The 23,282-nt window shown below is 36.6% G+C and overlaps 1 protein-coding gene across 19 annotated transcripts in view; it reads right to left on the bottom strand.

Annotated features, from left to right (window-relative positions):
• ptprk (protein tyrosine phosphatase receptor type K) overlaps positions 1–23,282 on the bottom strand; it is a 104,872-nt gene that overhangs the window by 10,037 nt on the left and 71,553 nt on the right. For 4 of the 19 annotated variants that reach the window (XM_017411868.3, XM_017411872.3, XM_017411871.3 and 1 more), the window contains 17 exons: positions 20,423–20,605; positions 19,474–19,593; positions 19,158–19,267; positions 18,855–19,056; positions 18,658–18,763; positions 18,476–18,548; positions 17,979–18,101; positions 16,766–16,840; positions 16,464–16,500; positions 10,665–10,800; positions 7,946–7,975; positions 4,293–4,453; positions 3,720–3,755; positions 1,914–1,925; positions 1,533–1,720; positions 963–1,059; positions 495–640 (listed from right to left, as the gene is read on the bottom strand). In XM_017411868.3, coding sequence (XP_017267357.1) covers positions 495–640; positions 963–1,059; positions 1,533–1,720; positions 1,914–1,925; positions 3,720–3,755; positions 4,293–4,453; positions 7,946–7,975; positions 10,665–10,800; positions 16,464–16,500; positions 16,766–16,840; positions 17,979–18,101; positions 18,476–18,548; positions 18,658–18,763; positions 18,855–19,056; positions 19,158–19,267; positions 19,474–19,593; positions 20,423–20,605 — 1,835 coding nt within the window. The remainder of the gene's footprint in view (positions 1–494; positions 641–962; positions 1,060–1,532; positions 1,721–1,913; positions 1,926–3,719; positions 3,756–4,292; positions 4,454–7,945; positions 7,976–10,664; positions 10,801–16,463; positions 16,501–16,765; positions 16,841–17,978; positions 18,102–18,475; positions 18,549–18,657; positions 18,764–18,854; positions 19,057–19,157; positions 19,268–19,473; positions 19,594–20,422; positions 20,606–23,282) is intronic. The other 15 variants (XM_017411876.3, XM_017411877.3, XM_017411878.3 and 12 more) reach the window with 8 other exon arrangements.

Below are 23,282 nucleotides of genomic sequence, written 5' to 3'. Positions count from 1 at the left end.
TTACAGACACTAAAACTGGAAAACAGAAATCTTGGTCCCATCATTTGTTTACAGAACAAGACATGTTAAAATTCACCTTTGAAGCTCACAGTTTCACAAATTAGGTCTGTTTAATATTTAGCAAAAGATCTAAAAAAGACAACTTGTATTTTTATGATGGATTATGAGCTATGTTGGTACTGCAGTTAGCTTCTGTAATGTTCTAAAATCACTTTTATTTTCTGTACAGAGTCCTTCATGCCCCTTGGCCTTTATGCACCAATGAGTGGGCCAAATAACAACAAAACGTACAGTTGTACTGAATACATTTTAAATGAATAAAAATTAGTAACTAAAATAAAATAGTATAAAAAGGATGAATAGAAAAAAACCAGCAGCACTGACACGTATGAAAGACAAATGGTATGTTTGATGCGTTTTGGATGAGACTGGGTGCATAGAATGGTTTGATGGGTGACTGGTGGACTCAATAAAGGTATATAGGCCTGACATACGAGCGAGGGAGTGTGGTTTCGTTGGTTTCGTTGGGAGCCAATAGTAGCATTCGATGTGTTTCCACTTACATCGATGTAGTTGGCGTTGATGTAGTCGGAGGAGGGGTCATCTTCTATGGGCTGCAGAATAACCCGTGAATGATCATCTACAGAAAGATAACAGAAAACAGCAAAGAAAAGAACAACACAAACAGACATATTACAGACATTATATTAGAGAAATAAAATCACTGAATGAAATGCATGTTGGTATTGCAGCCTTCAGTTTTATCTTCAGTTTTTCAAAAAAACCCAAAGGTTATGTTGTCCTGAGAACCAGTTATTTATCGTACCAAAAACTCTTATGTGGAATAACAGACTTAAATTATTAAAAATTGTATTTAACTTTGGAACTCTAACATCTGAGCTTCAGATCAAGTTAAAGACTGAGGTCCAAAGCAGCTGTTTGCCCAAATCTTCCACACTTACATGCTATAATGTTCCCATAGCGGTTCTTCGTACGATTCTGCTCTTTCTTTGCCACGTCCCAGGAGGCTGACTGACCCTCAAAGAAGCTCTGTATCATCAGCAACAGAAAAATCCCAGAAGAAAAATTTATTGCACATCCCAGATCTTTAAAAACAAACCATAAATAAAAAGAGCAGAAAAAAGCATTATGATGGGTTATTTCCTTTGTTGCTTTTATTCAATTGGTACATGAGGATGTTTATGATCATTAGACACTAAAACAAGAAGACTATAAAAATGTCTGATTTTTGGATTGCATAATCATTAAGATGATTTATAAGGCAGTTTCCCCAACATTAGCCATTTTATCATTTAAATGTGAAGCTAGAACATCATCATTTAATCACAGAATATCAATTTAATGTTGTTCTCTTCTTCTGTGACACTTAATCAAAACTAAACATAATAAGAAACATAATAAGGTTAGAATTAGGCCAATACTATTTGAATAACTATTTCAACACTATTAATAACAAAAATTGCTGTGGTTGCCACTGTAACCTGCAACAATATTGGCAGAAACAATATTACTTCATATTCCTCCTTGAAGCCATAGCTGTCCGATGTTTTCATCAGGTTGATGTGCTGCAGAAGGTCGGCCACACGGATGGCAGGATGCAGCTGTCCCGTCTGATAAGGAGACTCGGTTCCTTCACAGTGATAACGAGGAACATCCAGGAGCCTGCTGTTCTCTGCTGCAGAGGCACTGTGGTTCTCATCTTTAACAAGAGGGGAAAAAGAGAAAACATTTACTAAAATCAGTAGCTTGTCAGTCAAAAACATAGCTTTAACAGTTTCTCAAAAAATAAATAAAAAGAACATTTTTTTCCCCTGATATTACCACCAACAAAAACGGTTTCCTTAAACTAAATAAACAAAACACTGGACAGTCAGTTTTCTTGGTTTACTCACCTGTGATTGGAACTACATGTTAATGCAGCGTAAAAAGAAAAGAGCAACAAGGTTTAGACATGCTTCAGATAAGTAGATATATATAACAATGCAGATACAGAAATATGTCTCTCTGCTGGTGAAGAGTTTATACGTTTAAACACAATAGATGACTCTGAAAAATGATGCACAACTAAAAAACATTTAAAAAGGATTAAAAAAAATATATTCACAGCAACATAAGACACTGAAGAACGGGAGAGAAACTGAACAACTTGTGTTCTGAAGGTTGCCTAGAGTGCCATCTAGTGGAATTATACAGCATTGTTTTATCTACAGTTTAAACTTGAAGAGCAAAGAAAGGTTTAATATATTATTTCCAAATATTACTGCTATCATATCAACCTATATTAATGTCCAAAAATACTGCAACTAAGAAATGAGCAATAATCTGACATATAGAGAACATATATGTTTATTTCAGGTTGAACTGATGGGAATATATTTTATTTATTCATGTTAAGAATTTTTTTTTGTTGTTGATGAAAATTTAGCTGAACATTACGGGGTTAAAAGGAATAATAACTGGCTGGTAATGGTTTTACGGGCTGTGGAACGGAGCAGCACAAGAGACTGATTTCATCTTCACCACTGTTTATTAACTGACACTTCTGATTTCCTCCAACACATGATTTCTCTGCTCTGAGGACATGTTAGCTCATTACTGATTGTTAAAGGTTTGTTAAGCCCGTGTCAGGCCAATTAACAGTAAACTTGACCTGACAGTGCGTCTTAATGTACTACTTCCTGCTACTTTTTACTCCTCTGTGACGTGATTGGCCAGGACAGACTGAAACTGCAGCTTTCACTCCACATTAGAGGCCCTGGAACAGTTAATTAACACCGTTTGGTGGTACGGTGGTTGCGGAGCCCTTGAGGTTATGTTCAAATTCCACATCACGCTGCAGTGTCAACAACACACTTAACTAAACATGTTGCAGTACAAAGCTGGAGCTGGAGCAACACCAGCGTCTGCAAAAGCTCCATCTTTTATTATTTAGATTCTAAGACAGGGGAATCTGCAACAAAACAAGCCTGGGGAGCAACACAGATGGAAGCTACAGAGCTGAAAACCTTCAGCTAAAACACAGGGGTACAGGCACCGAGTTGTTCAGATTTAATCTGCAGTCTTTTTGCAATGCCGGAGTGACAGATTTTCCTCCTCTTTTCATGCATCAATTTTTGTAATTTTTGGACACAAAATGGTCCAATCTGTGAAAGTAATGAGATCTCCAAGGGAGATAGTTAGTAATAACTTTGACTATCGATAACTCAGTGAGAAACAGACACTACGGCTGGAACTGGAAGAGACTGAACAAAAGCACAGGGTGATAAATGAAGAGTCTGACTTCTGGGGTCTTTAATACCAGACAGGAGCTGGGGATAGGTGTCAAAACAAACAAAAAGTGTTCATGCAGTTCCAGTCTTTTCCAGTTTAAACTTTGAAATTTTTCTACTTTCTGGGTCTCCGTTTGTAATATAATTTTAAAAAGCGTGTCAAACATCTAACATTTTAACTGTTGGAATACAAAAGTTTTAACAAGCCAATCTATCTGATACATAAACATAAATACCAAATACTAAAGTACATTACAAACATTATAAGATGCAATGAAGAATCTGATTATGCCCAATAACTCCAGTTAAAATTGTGATTTATTTAATGATGGATAGGGAAGACAACAAGCACAGGGGCCAACATGATGACGATGGGAGATCACTAAAGGGTGATAAATGGGACATAACCAGCATCACCAGAAGTCTCACCTAACACAGCAGTGGGAACCAGAGGATCGTTGGGCACTGGAGAAGGAAACAAGGTGTAGAAAATATTCTACAGTTCAGACTTTCAAGCATTCACAAGGACAAAGCTATTCCTCTACTTTCCTGTTTACAAATGTGGAATCATTAAATATCCGTTCAGTCACTCTGAACGGGCCGTAAAAATCATTAGGTTGTTACTTTCAGATCTTTAAATCATAATCACATGACAGAACATTAAACACCAGCATGAGTCATATTCCAGACAATAATACAAGTAATTTAAAGGAGTTTTGGCAATAATTTGGATTCTGGGCAAGAGGCTTTTTCCTATTTACTCATCACATTTTTGCAACTGAAATAACAAGAGAAAGAATTTCCTTTAAAACAAATTGAGTGTAAATAATTACATTTTGTGTCTCAAACTACAGCTTTTAGAACAATAAAGATCTAAAAAAAATCACTTATAAAGATAGAAAAAAAAGGATAAATTAAAGCATTTACATTTGTTAAATACGATCAGAAAGACAGAATAGAAAGTTTTTTAATTTGAGTTCTATTTTGAATTTGTGAACCCACATCTGTTGTTGTAGTTGTGTGAATCCATGAACGTCACAGCCATGGGGTCTTCTGCGTGCAGAGTGCTCTGGTCAGCGTAGCTGCGGTCCATTGCGTTCACCATGTGTGTCATTTCCTGCCTTGTTGTTCCAATGGCGTCTTTTCGTTTCTTTGCCAGTTTCCTGTTAAGAGCACATTATAAACACAGTCAGGCAGCTTACGAGCAAATACAAACTCCAACAAGCCTGCAGACCTCAGTCTTTTCTTAAGCATTTGCTAGTTTTGTATAAAATAGTTAGTATAGTTTTGACTGGGGGCTGCTGGCTGTGGACCTAGAATACGGAGTTGAGAACTAACATTGTGGAGAAATGTGAACAGAAGACAGGAGAGCAAAGCTAGGAAGGAAAGAGGAAGAGCAAGCAAGGAAAGTAGGCAAGATAATAGGAGTATAGGGAAAAGTCTCTACTGCAAACCAAGGAAAATGTTTATAACTAACAAGAAGCAGGAAGAAAACTTGTCATCGACCAAAAGAGCTGTCAAATGAAAGCTCAAAGTGGTAATTTTCTCCTTTTTCTGAGATTCTTTCTGATGTTCAGCGTACTGCATACTTATCAATAATACTGCAGTAAACAGAGAAAAAGCCACCATTTCAATCAGCTAAAAACAAAATATGAAGTATTTAGTTTTCATCTGACAGCAAAGACTAATAAACTCCAAAGAAACACCACCTGGACAGAAGGAGCCTCGAGGAAACTATTCACCAACTAAAAAGCATCAATATGTGAGGAACATACTGTGTGTTGTCAGAAACTGAGACAATGCTTCGGTTTAAAGAATCATTTTCAGATAATAAATGTGTTTTTATTTGATTTTTCTTCACAGACTCTAAAACTGTACAATTTACTTTTGTTTTTAAGAAGAGTAATGGACCTGTCAAATAAAAAAATAGATCAATTATGAGACTCATGCCTGGTGAGGACAAAAAGCAGCTTGAAATTAAAGCTTTGCAGGATCTCTGTTAGACGGATTAATCAATAAAACTTCAGGGGAAAATCATTTTACAGGACTTCATACGTTGAGAGTGACAGAGCATGCGGGAACACCGTTTACCCAGAGCTGTGGGAGCATCAGGTAAAACAAGAGCTCTACCAGTGATCAGACTTCCACTGTCACGTTGGTTTTAACCCAAGCCAACTTTAAAACATGATATCTAGTATTTAGTGCGTTACAAGTCAGTCTTACTTCAGAACATGTAACAGCTGCGTTTGTAGCAAAACATTTGGTGTTAGTTTAAAGGAGTCAGAACGGTGAGATGGCATCTTTTTCTCATAGTGGGAAGCAAAAGTGAAAAAAAAAAAAACCTTTATAAAACGATGCAGAGGTTAATCCTTTTACTCTGATTCAGCGTAACTGACGATCTGATGATTGTTTTTTCTTTTTCTTTTATTTTAAAAAAGAAATAACTGACATTTGGCTGATTATAAAGTTGCAAACGTAAATTTTGTTGTAGTCTTACATAATGCAAAATGTAAGCAAGTTATTGATTTATGAGGACAGAACCTACAATGTAATTATTGTACAACTGTTTGAGGCTTTGTTACGAAGATCGAGGCTGGAAGTCGACTGATGTGACTGTTGCTTTGGCCGATTCTGATACCGATATTAAGAAATCAGGGGAGCTGACGGCCGACATACAGTTATTTTTGGCAAATATACATTTATCATTTGATACAAAATGTAACAATCATTGTGTAACTTAAATAAATGTATATTTAAGAACCCTTCGAGGATCTTGTGCACTTAAAAAGAATATACAGAAGAGCATCTGCTGCTGCATCTTCATTTTCCTACTTGGTGGTTAATTAAGTACGTACAGGCGTGGGTGAACTTTAACAAAGATAAATACCAACAGTAGAGCTCATTTACCGTTTGTCCTGTGCAAACAAACGAGCTGTTTCATGTTCTGGAATGAGACTGTTTTGTTTTATTATATTAAATTGATTTACCGGAGATTGTTGTCAAACTGATGCTATATCCAGCTCGGATTTCTTCCCATTGAGTACATAAAAAACATGCTGTTTGGTGCATATTTTACCTCTTTACCTCAAAACACCAAGTCCACCTCTAAGCTTGCTCACACACACACACACACACACACACACACACACACACACACACACTCTGCAGAAACATACAGTAAGTTTAAACGTTGGCAAGATGTGCTTGTTATTGAGACTGGAATATTGGCTGTTTCCACTAGATGATGAGTATCTGTAGAGTTTACTTTAAATATCAAGAAAAAAGAAGTGGAGATAAAAAAAGGAAGATGAGAACTGACCTAAAATGGATTTTTATTTGAATCTTTCAAATTGTTTCCTATCGAAGGAACACTGAAATCACGCTGTGAATAGATTTGATGTTGTGATGCGTGTTCAGGAAACATTTAAATGACTGAATCAATAAACTTGTATATGTGCAGTGCATCTAAAAACAATTTCACTGGTTCTGAATATTTTCTGAATAATAATAAATCTGAACGAAAACAATCTTTAAAAATAAAAGTGTCAAAAAAAGTAAAAGAAAAAAACAGTAAAAATAGTTGGAGAAATTTAGTCTGACACTCATCAAAACATTTTTTATATTAGACTTTTAAAAAAGGTTGTTGATAATGGCATTTAGTTGCTGGTCAAATAATTAATACTAATAGAGTAAAATTAGATTTCCATTTTATTTGAAATTCTTGGAAAACTGTTTTTTGTTGCTAAACAAAGAAGTGATGTTTGTGACCTTCTACCGAGGCATTAAGTGCAGCTAAAAAGTCCTTCAAAGCCACAACAATTATTATTATTTTAATTAGTTGTTTTGTATTTTAGTATCTTTTATTGTCTGTTTGTATTACGGTGATGCCACCTCTTTTTAAATGTTGTGCAAATGACTTTTTCAGGATCCATTTTGGTCACAGTTCCTGACAATGACGAGCAGCGAGTGAAGAACCCTCAACAGAAGGAAAAGAGCCATACGAGCTACCAACATGAAATCCAAATGTCCCAAAATAAAAGGAAGCAAACTGCTCCGATTCACCGACAGGAAGCCACGTGGAGAAGAGTTTTACCATGATACCTGTGACTTGATGGGCAGATGGATGATTACATGACTACATGCACACAAAGAGCTACAAGTCACAAGTGCAGCATTCTTTTTTCAAATAACACGCTCAGGCCAGTGCTGACCCACTTTTTTGGCCTGCTTTGTTCTGGTTTACGGCCGACTTCGGCCTTTAAAAGCCTGCTTCAGAGCAACTTTGGAGCATGTAGAGGACACCAGGGCCAGGGTCAATTCACAATCAGTTCACTCCTTTAAATAAACACTGCGGCATTCAGGTGTTTCTAGTTACTTTATGCACAACAATCATCATTTATTAAAAGCCATTTTCAAAAGCTGAAACTTTTCAAAATGTAAAAAACAACTGAAACTCTGAAATGACTGGCATGAAAGCGAACTGACCCCCACCCTGGCAAGGCGTCAATGAGGATGGCTTTGGCTGGTTGGTCATGTGTTTTATCTTGAAAAAAGTATACTGCATCTTTAAAAATAACAACAGCTAGCCACTAATAGTTCGCCCAATAAGGTAACAGCAGCTGGGTGAGCTGGTTGTTGATTGGTTGTTTACTTACAGGTAATAAGAGTATGAATAGTAGGTCCTCCTGGGGTTGTGAGCCAATCAGAAAGCAAAGAATGAGACACAAGGGAATATGCAAATTAGGACAATTCTGTCCTGTCTCAACGGGTGACAACAGAAACAGAAGAAAACACCCTTTGACTGCTAAAACTGGACGTTCATGCAAGGGGGGTGCCATAACAGCTATGGACCTTATTTAACACAAAAAAAAAAAAAAAAAAAGTCAAGACCAAACTTTGTGCTAAAACAAGCTCTGGAACTTGAATAGCAACAGCTATAATAAATAAGGAACTATCAATATCAGCTTATCAGCATGCAGCCTTTTCTGCTCTTCAGTTTTAAAGTGTAATTCAGAACATACATGCAATATTTTACAACTACATTTACTTTAACCTTGATCTGAGATTTAGCCTTAATCAGCCAGCGACCTTCACTAATCTCACTCCTATAAAACGGATACAAAGCTATCCAATCAATAACACCAGGCAGCTCGTTTCCTGTAAAGCAAGCATGATGTCACTGCAATGTCATCATGTCCCACTATTTTAAAGATGCAGTATTGTTCAGTGAAGTAAAGGTTTAATGGTGATGAAGATTGATCTCCCACAGAAACCTTCAAGGAGCAAAAAAATAAAAAATATCACAAAGCTTTTCATATTTATCAAAATTATTTTACACCACAGCAACGTCAACTGTCAGCTTTGTTTCCTCCTCTGTTCCAGTTCTCTGAATTGAATGAAAACAAAAGTTACATTAACAGTTTTTTATTCCAAAACACACAAAGCAGCTTCCTTAGTGCTAGCATGAGCTGATCAGGGCTTGTTGCTGCACAACTATATACTGAAATGATGTCTTTGCATGCTTAAAACCAACCGGAAATCTATGTAAAGTGATTATTGTTTAGGTGTACTCTCCATTTTGGTAACAAAAATGGGACTCCAACAGTAGCCGACATATTATTCAAAACAGATTTTCTGAAATGCTCATTAGGCCCATCTTCTCTGGTTTTCAGATATAATTAGATTTTTACACTGATTCTGCAGCATGATGGCTGGCTCACGGAAATTCATTAACCAAATTAGAATAAAATACGGAGGACGGGTTCTCCGAAAAGAACACTCTCTAATGACGAGAGGTCATTATATTCTGTATTTTAATGTCTAATTGTTTTTCATTTGCTGAGTGAGAATGTGATTGGACATAATTGAGAAAATCTATTCCTGGTTGCTCTCTAAACATTCTGAAAAGAGGAATAGTTCAATGTTCAGAGGGGGTGATGTAAAAAGAGCCTATTGAAAACTCCCACTCTGAGTGTGCCTGAAATATATGTCAATATTTCTAACTAAAAGTAGAAATCCTCTGAATTCCCTCATGAAGTGGATTCTCTGAAGTCAGGATTTCCATGAGTGGATCAGAGTGAGAGCAACATGTTCAGATACTGTTGAATATTGGTTTACACGCTCGCACATCACTTGTAAAAATGGATACACAGAAATATGCAGACAGCTCAATGTAAAGTCGAATGATTTTCTCATTTTATGGTACCTAAAATTAATCAAAGAATCTGGAGGTTTCTAGAACATAAGTTTAAAGAAAGCAGCTTCTTTCCTCGGTTGTTTACCAACTAGTTGAGATTATTATTTTCTGAACTATATAAAATTTAAATGTTTATTTTTTCTAATTCATATCTTGATAATGTGTTTGGAGAAAGATGTTTTTATGTCTGACATAGACAGGGGTTTCAATAAATGATGTTGCACCACTCAAAGTGAGTGTTACAATAACTTGTGGAGTTCAGTTCGTATGCAGTAATTATACCTAAAATTAACAGAAACAATATCCAGTTGGAATATTTATTCTAAAAATAAAGATAAAGTTTATGAATGACATGAGTTACTGTTGTCTTCTCACCTCTTTGGAACTAGAATGAGCTAAGGATAAAAAGCAGAAAATAAATACGTCTGTATGAATCTGTAGCCGAGTAAAACTGGCACTCAGACGCTGTAGTTGTGTTTAGTCACCACATGATGGCGCTCTGAACCAAATTAAGACAACAGGGCCAAACTGTTGCCGTGACAGCAGGATCAGCTCAGATAACTCTCAGTACTTTACAAACACTGAAGTAAAAACTTAGTTTAAGCATTAATATGTTTACATGATTTTTTCTCTTTTTAAACAACTTCATTACTTAGTAAAAAAAACATTTTACATTTCTTTTCTCAGTCTTCTTGGTCAAAATCAGCTCCTCTGCAAACAACTGACCGGAGATTCATCACATTTTTTTGGTTTTGCTCCTTTAATTATATAGATTACTTTAGCTTTTCGTTCCTTTTTATCCAGCTTTATTCAGATGCTACATTAAGCTATGAAGCATCTCAGATCTCTTCTGCATTAAGCCAAAAACAGCTGAGATAAAAAAAAATAAATTTAAACATATTTTTTGCATTACTTGAGAAAAACAAGTTATAAGCCTTAAAAACACAAAACTTTATAAAACAAACAGACAGTTTCTGAGGGGAGATCAATATTTCAGGTGGATGGATGAGAGATGGTGTGACTACAGCAGGTGTTGGATTAACACACACAGAGAGACTGGGCTCCAGTGAACGTCTGTATGCGTGTTGGTGTGTACACTGAATAATGGCTGTTTGGTGTCTCCGTCAAAGTCTCCATCAGGCCTGCTTTAGTGGGTGCAGCCAGGAGCTGCCACTCACCTCTTCTTGACCAACAGGATGGCTACCAGCACCAGCAGAATAAAAACAAGCACGCCGGCACTGATCCCGGCGATTTTCACCACCCGATCCGTTTGTTTGGCAGGATCAGGAATGACCTCCGGCTCCTCCGTAGCACCTGCAATTATCAAAAATCAAACAATAACTAGGAACTGTGAGGAAATACAAGTATGCTTCAGAATGGTGTTGAGATTTTATTGTATTTTTTTTAAGAATAATACACGTCTATGAAAAAGCCAAATTTAAATCTCAAAGTACAAAATTTTATGATAGTTAAAGAAATGTTACTTTAAACCTTTATTTAGGAGTTCAGTTTAGTGGTTATCTTTTTTCTATGTTCATGTTTTGGGATGGGGAAAAGTTTTCCAGCTTCCAAATAAAATGTTTATCATTTTAAAAGTAGTAGCTTTTATTAAAACAGCTGGCATTAAAAGATCTATTACGTTTCTATGCAGAATTTTTGTTTAGGTTAGGAACCCATCTAAAATTTCTGTTTTTGAAATGCCTAGCAAAGCAAACTAGCCAGACGTGGAGGTGAACGACTTGAACAACTGTTTTGCTCCCTGACAGAAGGCTAGTTCAAGAACAAAGCATCTTGACACTTTTTAAAAGCTATTTACACAACTCTACACCTCACGCCACCAGAGCACACCAGCTCACAGCCTCATGGATTATGTTTTCTCTACAGATCTCTTTACAAATCATAAAATATCAGGAAAGCAGGGAGATTAAAGAGGAACCAAATACAGATGAAGCATTTAAATGGGTTTCATCATGTCTGAGCTAAAGATCAGGTAAATATCAAACCTTTAGGAATAAATTGTAAGGAGCAGTCAGAGAACTGCCAGCACATACGTTGTGCTAACTTCTGTTTATAAAGCAAATGTTGCCTAAATATTTGCTTAGGGCTGAATTTTGAACTACAGGGCTTTCTGTTAGCGCTCAAAGCATGCGTTGGGTATGAGCCTCTGCTACTACCACACCACACACCAAACTTCAGCTCAATATCTGTATAAATGATAGAGTTAAAGCTAGTTTTGTGTTTGCAATGGTTGATTATTTGTCAGGTTAAATCCAAAAGGTAATCAGTTGTAGACGTCCATCTGATGATTACTTTGTGAGAGTTTCAGTCAAATCTGTCCTGTGGTTCATGAGATATTTTGCTGACAGAACAACAAACACACAGACACATACACTGACATGATTGCCTGTCTTTAATGGCTGAAGACGATAAAGTCCATAAGCATTAGTTCAGCAATCAATCGATCAATATCTCTAATCTTTAGGCCTTTAAATGATCCTGCATTACAGACAGTGCAGTAAAAATCACTTCATAGCCTCAGGAACACTAATGTCAGACATTTAATTTATCACCTTTGCAACGTTTTTAATATAAATTTAGCTTAAAATCATTTAAAGTAATTTGTTTCTAAATGACATGTTTTCCATAACTACTTCAACACTGAGATGTTTATTCTTTATCTGGACATTTTAAAGCAGCCATATCATAGTTAAATCCGGACAAAGAAAGCAAAATTCATACATTGAAGAAAAATGGCTGTTATAATTGAGCATTTCTTAGACAGCACAAAGATAAAGTCCTATAAAAGAGCAGCAGTAAAAGCCGACAACGTTTGTTCCTGGTCTGGAACATCTTTTCCAGACTGATCGATGAAGCTAAAAGCCCTCATAATTACCTGATGATTAATGTCCTTTATCACATATCTCTGCACATGTACTTTCTTCTTTTTTTTTAAAAACTGCAATCTGTTTGCAGAAATACATCAAAAAACTCATTTACTACACAAACAAACCGATAATTAATTCAATTTGTGTGTTTTTGTTGCTTTTTCTGTGCATTTCGGCTCATCCAGGGCACTGAGCTCTCATTGGGTATTGCTTTTGAAATGTAATTTGACAGCAGCTGTCAAATGTTTCTGCACCAGTGTCACCATTTATTACTTGTAGTCAAACTCATTTCTCCTCTTGATGACTTCAGAGAATTGACTGAACTCCCCGACTTCGACTGTTTGGAATATAATTCATCAATGATGTTCCAAGCATGGTGCGTGGTGTTCAGGAGTTTAAGCCCGATTTCATCAGGGACAGAGAGTGCTACGGAAACAAAGAGCACATTTTACAGGCTCTCGAGCTCCACTTAGTGATTTAATTTCATTCAGCCGGAATACTTTATACCGCTACATAAGAACATTATGATGTATTATGATAATCCAAATAATCCAACTCAGAAACATATGCGCACAACTCCACAAACTGCAATACATTTATCAAACAATAATCCACTTTAAATGCTGAATGTCAACAAGACAAAATAATCCTGCTTCATCAGGCTCATGTTTGTGATTGTCATATATTTTATGTGTTTTAGTCACTAAAATATGTCATTATGTAACAACAGGACACTGTTTGTACATTGTTGGAGGAAGACATTCTGTATTTTTATCAAGAGGAAACTACACAGAAAAGCAAAACAGTGTCTACGTTATCAATGCCAGATCAACTGATTCCTAATAGAAGTACCACACATAATTTATTTGAACAGCTAGCACTATAATTTTATGAAAAAAAAAGTAAATTGTTCTCAAGTTTTGCTGTCCTTTTCTCAAGTGCTTGTTTGGTTTTGTAGTAAGGATTGATTTATGTGAATTATGAGCTCAGATTCCAGTACTTTAGTAAGGAGTTATGATAACATCCTTCACTCCTGGGCTGTCAATACATTAATTTTCACTTGGTAACAAAAGTAAATGAGCTGAATATGGCTTCTGCTTTATAGGTTTTACTAACTAGGACAGATTAGTTTGTAAATTCAGAAAATCTTGAATGACAAACTCAGCAGTTCTAAATATAAACATATATTATTGGCAACATTTAAAATTCCATTTATAGCTTTTCCAAAAGTAAATTTAAGAATGTTTTTGTCCAGTACAAACAACTAAATCACAAGTATTTTATTATTGTTTATTGGTAAACATAAAGGAGCGAATGTGTTTTTATCCATGTCTGTATGTGTGTGCATGTGTGTGTGTTTGTTTGCACTATTAGAAACTGGAGTCACTTAGGTCTGTCTTTCTGTTAGCAAAATACCTTATGAGCCACCAGATGGATTTTAATCCAGCTCTTGCGGGATGAACACCTACAACTGATTACCATTCAGTCAACCCGATTCAAAATGGCTGCCACAGCTAAGCAACCTTAGCAAACACAAAAGTGGCTTTTTCTCAGCCATTTTTACATTTAACAATATTTGGTGAGAAAGCAGTTGTGGGTTGATTAAATATCCTGTGAGGTTTTTTTTTTTTTTTACAAAGGACCAACCTGTATGAACCCCCCACAAATTGATACATTTTTTGGAGACAAATACATAAATTTTTCCCTGAGAGTCTGTCTTGTTCAGTCTTCTTAATGGAACTCTCTTTTTTTATTAGGATGATTAATAAATAACACAAAACTGCTGAGAAACTGTTAGAGAACTACACAGCAGAAAAAAAACAACAAAAAGAAATGAAAAAGAAAAGAAAATCCAGCAAAAATCTTGAAAGGTTTCCCAGCCTGACCTCGTAATGTCAGCTCTTAATGTCTGTAAAAATTATCCAGGTCAGCACACTAACACCCGCACTTACCCTAACAAACACACACACACACGCACACCAAACTCCCTGAGGCAGCAGTGACAATACACAATACCCCAGATGACCTAATAGGACCACCACTTAATCCTCCCCCTGGATGCACGCTTCAGTGCACACACACATGCAGAGGGACAGAGAGGGAACGGAAGGAATGGTCTTCTGACCTCCCCCTCCATTAGTTTCTTCTTCTCTATTATTACCTACTATTAAAGAAAAATCTCTAATCCTCTGTAAAGTCTTTCAGCTTCGCTCAAACCTCCTCGGGCTGAGTTTCAGCTTGTTTTAGCAGCTTTCATACCAAGTGGCCACCTGTTCTGGTAACGACAGCTATAAGCAATCCTTGAAATATGACGACCCTGGAAAGTTCCCATTTCTTCTTACTTCACTGTGAACATGTGACACCTCACAGGCACTGGTGGGACTTAACCAAACCTTTGATCTACCCGAGGATCAAACTCCTTGTAAGTCTACAAGCTGACATTTCTTAATCACACTGAGTGAACTTGCACCAACTGGAGGGATTTGTTTAAGAGACGCAGGTTCCTTTTTACTAAATGCTTTGGCTGTTGGAACTCTTAACTGGACCTTTGAAACAGCTGCACATCATTTATTGCATTAGTTCTTAGAAAGTGTTTGCAGTGATGCCATCAGCCTAAATTAATCAGAAGTGAAAGTTTTAGAATGGCTGCTGATTGCACCCAGAATTATGTTACTCTATTGTAAGTTTTATGAATCTTCATCACAAGCGGGTCGAACTGAGTGCAGAAATGCAACAATTAATTTAAAAATGTCTATGCAGTTACTGCCCAAAATTTAAACAAAACTTTGCAATAAGATAAAAAAAGAAATTCTTCTAGTAAATATAACTTCCTGTGACATGTTTAAAGATTGAATGATGATCTACAGAGCTCCAAAGAGGGCTGGGTTTTCTCATGTGTTTCACCAAAATCATTTTTTCTTCTTTTTGGCAAATTTTTGTGAAGTTTGTCTACATCATGCAACGTACCATTACCAAAGGTCAAAGCACACTATTCCTGACTAAGCTGCATGCTTTGGTGTATAATTTGCATGATTTATTTTAAATTTGTGCAACAAGACACAGAAGAAAAATTTTAAACAGCATTTAATAAGGGTGCTTTATGGCATATGCATTGGCACGCCTTAATATGGAGCAGAAACTGTCTAAGAAAGACAACAGACAAGCTTTGGTAGTAAATCTCTGCAATTTTTCAATCGGTGTTCCATAAACATGGCATAAATTCTTGAGTTCACTCTGTTTTTAGTCACTTTTTAAGTATTTATCTCCTGCATTCATGTATTACAGATAAACTAAGATAACAATATTAACTGTTGCATGCTTTCAATAAATGTAGATATTCACTATTTACAAAAATAAGATTATTAGACTGGTGATAACACTGCAAGACCAACAATGAGAATTTCATATCTTCTCAATTTTAACTGTTTGCTCATAATCAATTAACATTACTGGTAAAGTAAACAACAAAAGGCTTTTACAGTCCTTTAAAGGTTAGCACTACTCACTACATAATAGGGAAGGATTGTCAATTTCATTGGAAATATGATCATATTTTTCTGTTTATCCTTGTTCTGACTCCACACAGCTAAACCCTAATCCATCGGAATGATTTTAAAAAAATCTTTTCACAAAACAGTGTGTGTGTGTGTGTGTGTTTTCCAAAGGATTATCTCCACATCATAAAACCTGTCTAATAATCTATAAACATATGGCCACTGGCAGAACTCTGATGTTTGTGCACGTACACATGTTAAAGATGCACACCAGCACACATAACACAGATGTGTTTTGTTGCTCTGACATGCACTAAACGTTCACCACAGAGACAACAATCTCCACTGAAAACACCCTAAAGAGGAGCGTCAGATTTCTGTACAAAGCCTACAGTATCACAAAAAGGATAATATGAGAGGAGAAAGAATAAACATGTTAAACATGATTTTTTAACTGTCTAAGCTGTGTAACTACATGTAAGCACAGCTGAGGAAGCATCTTTAAATTTACCTGATTTTATTTCCCCCTATTTTTACTTTTTCAGTAAAAAATCATGAAACGTTTAAAGAGATCTGAACAGTGACAGGGTGTTCTTACGTTTAGCTGCCAGCCTCAGACACTGCGTCTTAGTTTCCTGTAAAAAGAAAAACAAAAGTATATGTGAGATACTTTAGTCTCACACGTCAGTCCACAGCAAAGAAAACATTGCATAATAAAAACTATATGTTTTATGTGTATAATTAAACAGATGCTACATATGTCTAATCACATTGAACATAGGTCTAATTTAAAGTTAATTGGAACCTTTCTTTGAGTGTAATAACTTAAAACATTTCACAGATGAGAAGCAGAAGCTCTCTGTGTGATGAGTGTCTTTATATAAACACATTTTTATTTACCCTCTCTGTGCTGCTAACAGCTTGAAGGTAGATGTTGTAGTTCTTCCTTGGAGCCAACGGAGGATTCCAGAAACCCTGAGGAGGAAGAGACACATCCGTTTAGCTTTATATCAGGAAAACCTGAAGAGCTGTCAGGTACTAATGTTCATTTTATGACTTTATTAAGAATCTATGGTTGTGAAACTTATCTAATACTTGGGTTTTGTATCACACAGTTCTCTGTATTGCCTCTATTACCATCTTCTAATACCCTTAACATGCTAAATTAACCAGTTCTGCTCAGAACTCTATATTTTCCACTAAAACTAAAGGTGAACTTAATGTTTTTAGTACATGGTTTACACTAAATATATAGATTTTTGACCAATTAAATTTTGGTTTACTTATTTAATTTTGCACAAACCAAATCCAGCCTCACATGCTGGATGAGCAGCAATCTTTCTAATTTCTCTCTTGTTGTGTGATTGTGTATAGTATGTGTTCAAATGTGGGGGCAGATGTCAGATTTAGAGCAGAACCCCACCAACAGCAATCAGTCACACAATCAGGATCTACACACATTAAAGGCAGCTGTGCCGCCTTCATTCAGCCAGATCGCTGGTCTGCTCAGTTGTTTGCTTCTTACATTTTTGGCCATGTTTGTGACCAGTGATAAAATTCTGTTCCAACATCCTTTCGGTCCTTACAGCTGCTTGTTTCTGATCTCAACTCTCCTCTTTTTACAACTTCTGTCACAGGAACAAAGTAAACCTGTGCATTAGAGTTCCTAAAACTCAGCTTTGCTCCCAACAATCTGAACTCAGTTCTCTTGTTAAGTTCCTAACTTCACTTGTCTCAGCTTCTCATTTAACCTCAGCTTCTGCTCACAAGCTACCCGAGTGAACTATTTCCTCAGCAGCTTCACCTCCTTCCTCAATTTACTGGACTCCAATTGTTTCCGTCTCGTTTTAGGTTCACTAGAGTGTCTGTAATATAATGTAACATTGAAACAAAAGCACTGTTTTTAATCTCTGAGAACTTAGTTTATCTTTAGGAATGTTTAAAAAAACACCACAGCAATTCATTAAATCACAAGATAATTTCCACCAAACTTAATTTTCTTGTCCATTTGATTGTCACATCACACGGCCTAAAATAGCTTTACATATTATTTATTTCACAAGTTTCTGTTATGACATATTTTCATTGCTAAAGTTCAGACAAAATCACTTGCCTGATATGTCTTGTTGTCTCCCACAGTAAAAGGAAGCGGCTCGGGTAGATTGCTGGGGGACAGCTGGGCAGCATAATAATATGGAGAACCACCACTAGATGCACTGTGGTAAGAAACTGGAACCTGGGGACATTAAAGACAATTTGTCTGTTAATCTGTTGGGAGAAAATGCAATACAGTTCAGTTTATAGATATGAAGTGCAGCATTGTAGTGCAATGTGAGTGTATATGTGCAAACAGTTGAAATAAAAATGGTTTGTGAATATAACTGCGTGTCAAATAGTATGTTACACATTTAACCCCTCAAATTAACCCAAACAAACAAAAACAACATTTGCTTTAATAAAACTGAGTTACAAAGTCCAAAAATAGATAGAAATAGAAACAGATATTCAGTGGTGAAAATCTATTTTGGTGCATTATTTATAATGTACATTAGCAAACACATTTATGTACACTGGGTTTGTTAAATGTATGAAGAACTGAAAAATAATCACCTCGTAACAATCAGAGGAAGCCTGGCGACGAGCCCGCTGAGGATTCACTTCCTCCACCACAATCTGGTACGCACTATAAACAGAAAAACCACAAATAATAATATTTTAAATAAATACAGTTACTTTTATTCCTGTAATGACTAATGAATATGCATGATATGTGTTTCTGACTAAATGAATACCTTATTGGAGCTCCCTTGGCCTGAGCAGGTTTGAGCAGGACAGTAATGGTTGTTGCAGTTTCATTCAGAAACGCCTCTGACACATCGTACTCATCTATTGTTGGGGCTAAAGAGACAATCATGAGTATCATCCAGCTACCTAAACATGGTGTTGTAATTATTTATGCTAGGTTGAAGCATTGAAAATTCTCCTCTACCTGAGATATTAGTGGTCACATTAAGTGTGGCTGCAGGACCAAATCCTTTTGAGGTAGATGCTCGTATGGTCAGCTGATATGTGACACCCGGGTGGAGCTGGGAAAATGTGTAATGAGTTGTGTTTGAAGGTAAAGACACCGTGAGAACCGGCCGCTGCAGAGGCACTGAGGGGTCAAATGAGCGCACACCAATGTAGCTGATCTGAGAGGACATGGAGAAAAACAGAAACCAGGTTTTATTATTTATCCGAGGGAGGATACTGCTTGTTTGGATCCTATAAGCACTCCTGCAGCTGATAGTACCTCATATTGTGTGATGACTCCATTGGGCTCAGCTGGTTCCTTCCAGTACAGACTTATTGTCTCTTCAGATGGAGTGGCTCTAAGTGATTGACTGGGAACAGGACCTGGAACTATTAACACAGACAGACAGACAAAATCAGTTGATGCTAATGAAAACAACATTATTCCGTTCGGCAAATGAGAAAGCCGCTACCAATCAAAAAGATTTTGATGCGTTTATTTTTTTAACTATAACCCATATAGAGTGGGCTAAAATAAATGTAAATATCTACATTTTATTAAATAAATAAATGTAGCACGTTTTTGTATATCTCACCATCTTCGTCAGTTTGAATGATGGTTTCATCGCTCTCTTTCCGCCCTTCTGGATTGGTTAGAATCATCTTTAGACTGACATTAGTGTACGGGGGCAGGTTTCCCACCAGGTGGCGTGGTGCTGGTAGGGGAGAAAACAGAAAAACAATAATTACTAAGTCCAAGAAGAATTCTTTTTTCATCTTATCAACCGACACTTTCAGAGCTTAAACTGATGCCTTTAAATGATGTCTTGTTTTATCTGAAAACCTTGTTGCTGTTATTTTAAGTCTTGACTTAGGGAAGGGATCCAGCCCAGGACTTTATCATGCCTGATAAATACATGCAGTTTAGCATGAATTTGAATAAGATTTGTTTGATCTAAACCCCACAGGTCCAGCAGGTCCAGCAGGTCCAGCAGTCACTAGGACGAGGACTGTGAAACTGTACAGTTCATTGACATGAACCAAAAAACAGCTAATTGTTCTGTTGTAACCTTCTGGGATCAAAGACTTGCTGGAATTTAAAGATTAAATTATTTGACAACTTAGTCATCAAAATCAATTGCAATTATATTTCTGTCAATCAACTGTTAGATTTAGCGGCTATTAGCTCAGCAAGGGTTACTAATATTCGTTAAAAGGTTTTAAAGGATGTTTTTTTATACATGATGCCATGAAAATACTTAAAAGTGTCAGTTAATGCTTGTAATCAGTGTGTCTGATTTCTGAAGTGTTTAAACCAACTGACTGATAATGCTAATAATCAATCCTACCTCAAATATTATTGACTACTCACCTAAAAACAAACACGTTCTCATCACTACTTCATCAAATAGACAGCTTTCAGTGAGCTACTTCATTAAAAAATATATATTTTCTTGCTTATTTTCAAGTCGTATAATCACTGAATACAACCCCATAATTACTCACAGCAACATAGCCTGATTGAGAGTAGGATTTTAATGCTACCTTTAGGATCCATATCCAAGCAGTCAGCTTTGCTGCGGTTGTTGGCTGTCATATAATGGTAGCAGATGGTCACATTAAAAGTGTGACAGCGAGTGATGTTGTAACCCAGGGATTCCCAGTCAACTGCGATCAAACGAGACCTGGTCTCTGCAATCTTCAGCCTCTTCGGAGTACGCATGGGCTCTACAGAGAAAAGAGATAGGACAAAAGAAAGAACAAAATGGTGAGAAGAAAACATACCGGTCTCATAATCACATAATATAAGACACTATATCTGTTGTGTTAAGACTGGAGAATTTTGATTATCCTCTGCATATGCATAATTGAATTCAAACTTTAGCAAACTTCAGAAGTATCTTTAAAGTGTCTGAGGTTTAGAGTTTCTGTGCTCGGTGAATTTGAAGCAAATGTATTTTGTGTTGCCAAAAACAATCAGGAGTGCTGAGCCAACATTTTCCCAAGATGAAACTACTGAGTTTTAACAAACACTAATTTCTCCAAGCTGCCATTCAACCATTTCTCAAATGCTATAACGTCTCCGAGGCACATCTTTGGTTTCCATTTTTTATGTGTATTCAGATGGTTATTGTCAATATAATCTACTTTCCTCTCTCACTGCCCAGGGCTTTAATTACCTTAACTGGCTCATTTAACTGGATCAATAACCTCCTAGTCTTAGCACACCCACACACATACACTCACAGCAGAGATCACAAACACAAAACTCTTCTATTCTTTATCAATTGTCTTACTGCTCACATGAGCTTACTTCATGGCTTGCAGGTAATTTACATGAATGTAAACTACCTTTGCTTCTTCTGGCATTTAACAAAAAGAATCAACTTAGACGGATGAGAGACAGAGAGTACAGGTTAAAGTTGTTGCCTGCTGGACTTACCAATCACTGCAAAAAACTTATCAGTCCAAGTCTGGGAACTACGTCTCTACCAAGAGAAGAGATGTTACTCCGTCAAGACGCATCTAATTAGTCCTGAGGATGTAACACCCTCTGAGACAGCAGTGACCACCTGATCTACGAGGTTTGATGAAAGCAACTGTACAGGACCATGTTCAAAGGAAATGTGAGGTTCATCCACTGAGCTTACAGAGACAATTACAGCTACACTGCTGAATTTTCTTCATGTGATATTTAACAGTAGTGCAGATTTGCTCTGAAGCTGTTTAGGTTGTATAGATTGATGTTGGAGAACTTTTACTTTTTTCATGCAAGACAGAACTGGTCCATGATGCAAAACTAATAATAAGTTAGCAGTTGTTAAATGGTTGCCAGACAGCAGAGGTAATTAAACAGAAACTTTCTCAAAGTAAATAGTTTTCTAACCAGTATATTGTCATAAAAACCCTAAATCTTGAAAAAACAAACACATAACTATTGCTCCACTTTGCCCTTTAATCATTTATCACTTTTTTAAAGGTTTTACACTGATTCCATGACTTCAAGTACAGTAATTAAACTGCACAGAGACCTCAAGTAAAAGTACTTTGTAGTTTATTTTATCAGTATTATGTACAAATGCTAATTGTTTTGAGAAAAAGAAATTTGCAAGATACTGTTTCTTGTCAGCAGCAGATGACAGAGACTATACTGCCAAGATAGCAGAAGGTCGCTACATCAAGAATCAGTGTGACGCTTTAAATAATTCTTCCTTTGATTGTAATTTCCCCAGATGTCCACTGATTTCACTCTACAGCAAAATTACTGCACAACAATATACTTAATGGGACAAAATGTGTTCATTATTTTCTGTTACAAAATAAATTTTTAAATACAACTTTTGATCAGTCAGAACTGAATAATCTTCCTCTTTTTAACTCAGTCTTAAAATAACTCACCTGCTTCCTTCAAGTCTTTCAAGGATTTTTGAATAAAACCAGTTTGCTATAAATAAAAACTCAAATCTGTCTCCAAAACACTCTTTGTCTTGGCTTGTGGTTTTTCCCAGGCCTTCCTTTTTCAGAGGAGACAACACAAGGACACAAACTGGTTGCTTCTACTGACAACCCATTATCTGCCTGTCACTCACACACACACACACACACTGGCACACCAACAGGCTGCATACACTCTCACATTCGGTTATTACTCAGACACACACCTGCGCTTAAGGTTGTGACAAAATAAAGATTAAATCTGGGCCGAGCATGTCGATGTGTGTGTGCGCACATTCCACTACAACTTCTCAAAATAAGAATTTACTGTCAAGGGCATGCACAACACACACACACCACCCCACCACACACACTCTAAGCATAATGTGAACATTTGCTAAATAATTTAGATACAAATATCTCACCAATAAAATAAAAGACAAAAAATAGGGAAGGTTGTGAAAGTAATTGTCTGCTTAGCAAATAATATTCCTGTCCTGTGTGTGTACATTTGTGTGTTAATGGCTGAGGGGTCAGAACATTTCATTTTGGCTTCAACCGGTTATTGGATGGTTGACATTTAAATAGAGCAAGAGGGAGAACCACTGCTTTCTCTTCTGTCTCTCCAGTTCTGCCTCTCACTCATTTGTCTCAGTCCCTTTCTCTCTGTCTATCTATCTCTGTTCAGATCAATACCTGTGATCCTCCCCATAAACCTCACTATTAGAACACACACACACACATGCATACACACGCACGCGCATTGAGCGATGTAATAAATAGTATTGATTTGGGGGTCTCTTGATGCTGCTCCACAGTGAAATGGTCTTCAACAAGGAATTAAAACAAAATATATGACCAGTTGCCTGTCACACACACACACACACACAGTAGCATTTTCATCTTTTTAAATGACATTACATTCATTTCATGGAAACTTACTCTTAACCATAACTATAATAACGATTTG

The sequence above is a fragment of the Kryptolebias marmoratus genome, linkage group LG19, assembly GCF_001649575.2.
Source record: "Kryptolebias marmoratus isolate JLee-2015 linkage group LG19, ASM164957v2, whole genome shotgun sequence".
Taxonomy (NCBI): domain Eukaryota; kingdom Metazoa; phylum Chordata; class Actinopteri; order Cyprinodontiformes; family Rivulidae; genus Kryptolebias; species Kryptolebias marmoratus.
The sequence above is the reverse complement of the archived record's forward strand: the minus strand, read 5'-3'. Positions and strand labels throughout refer to the sequence as shown.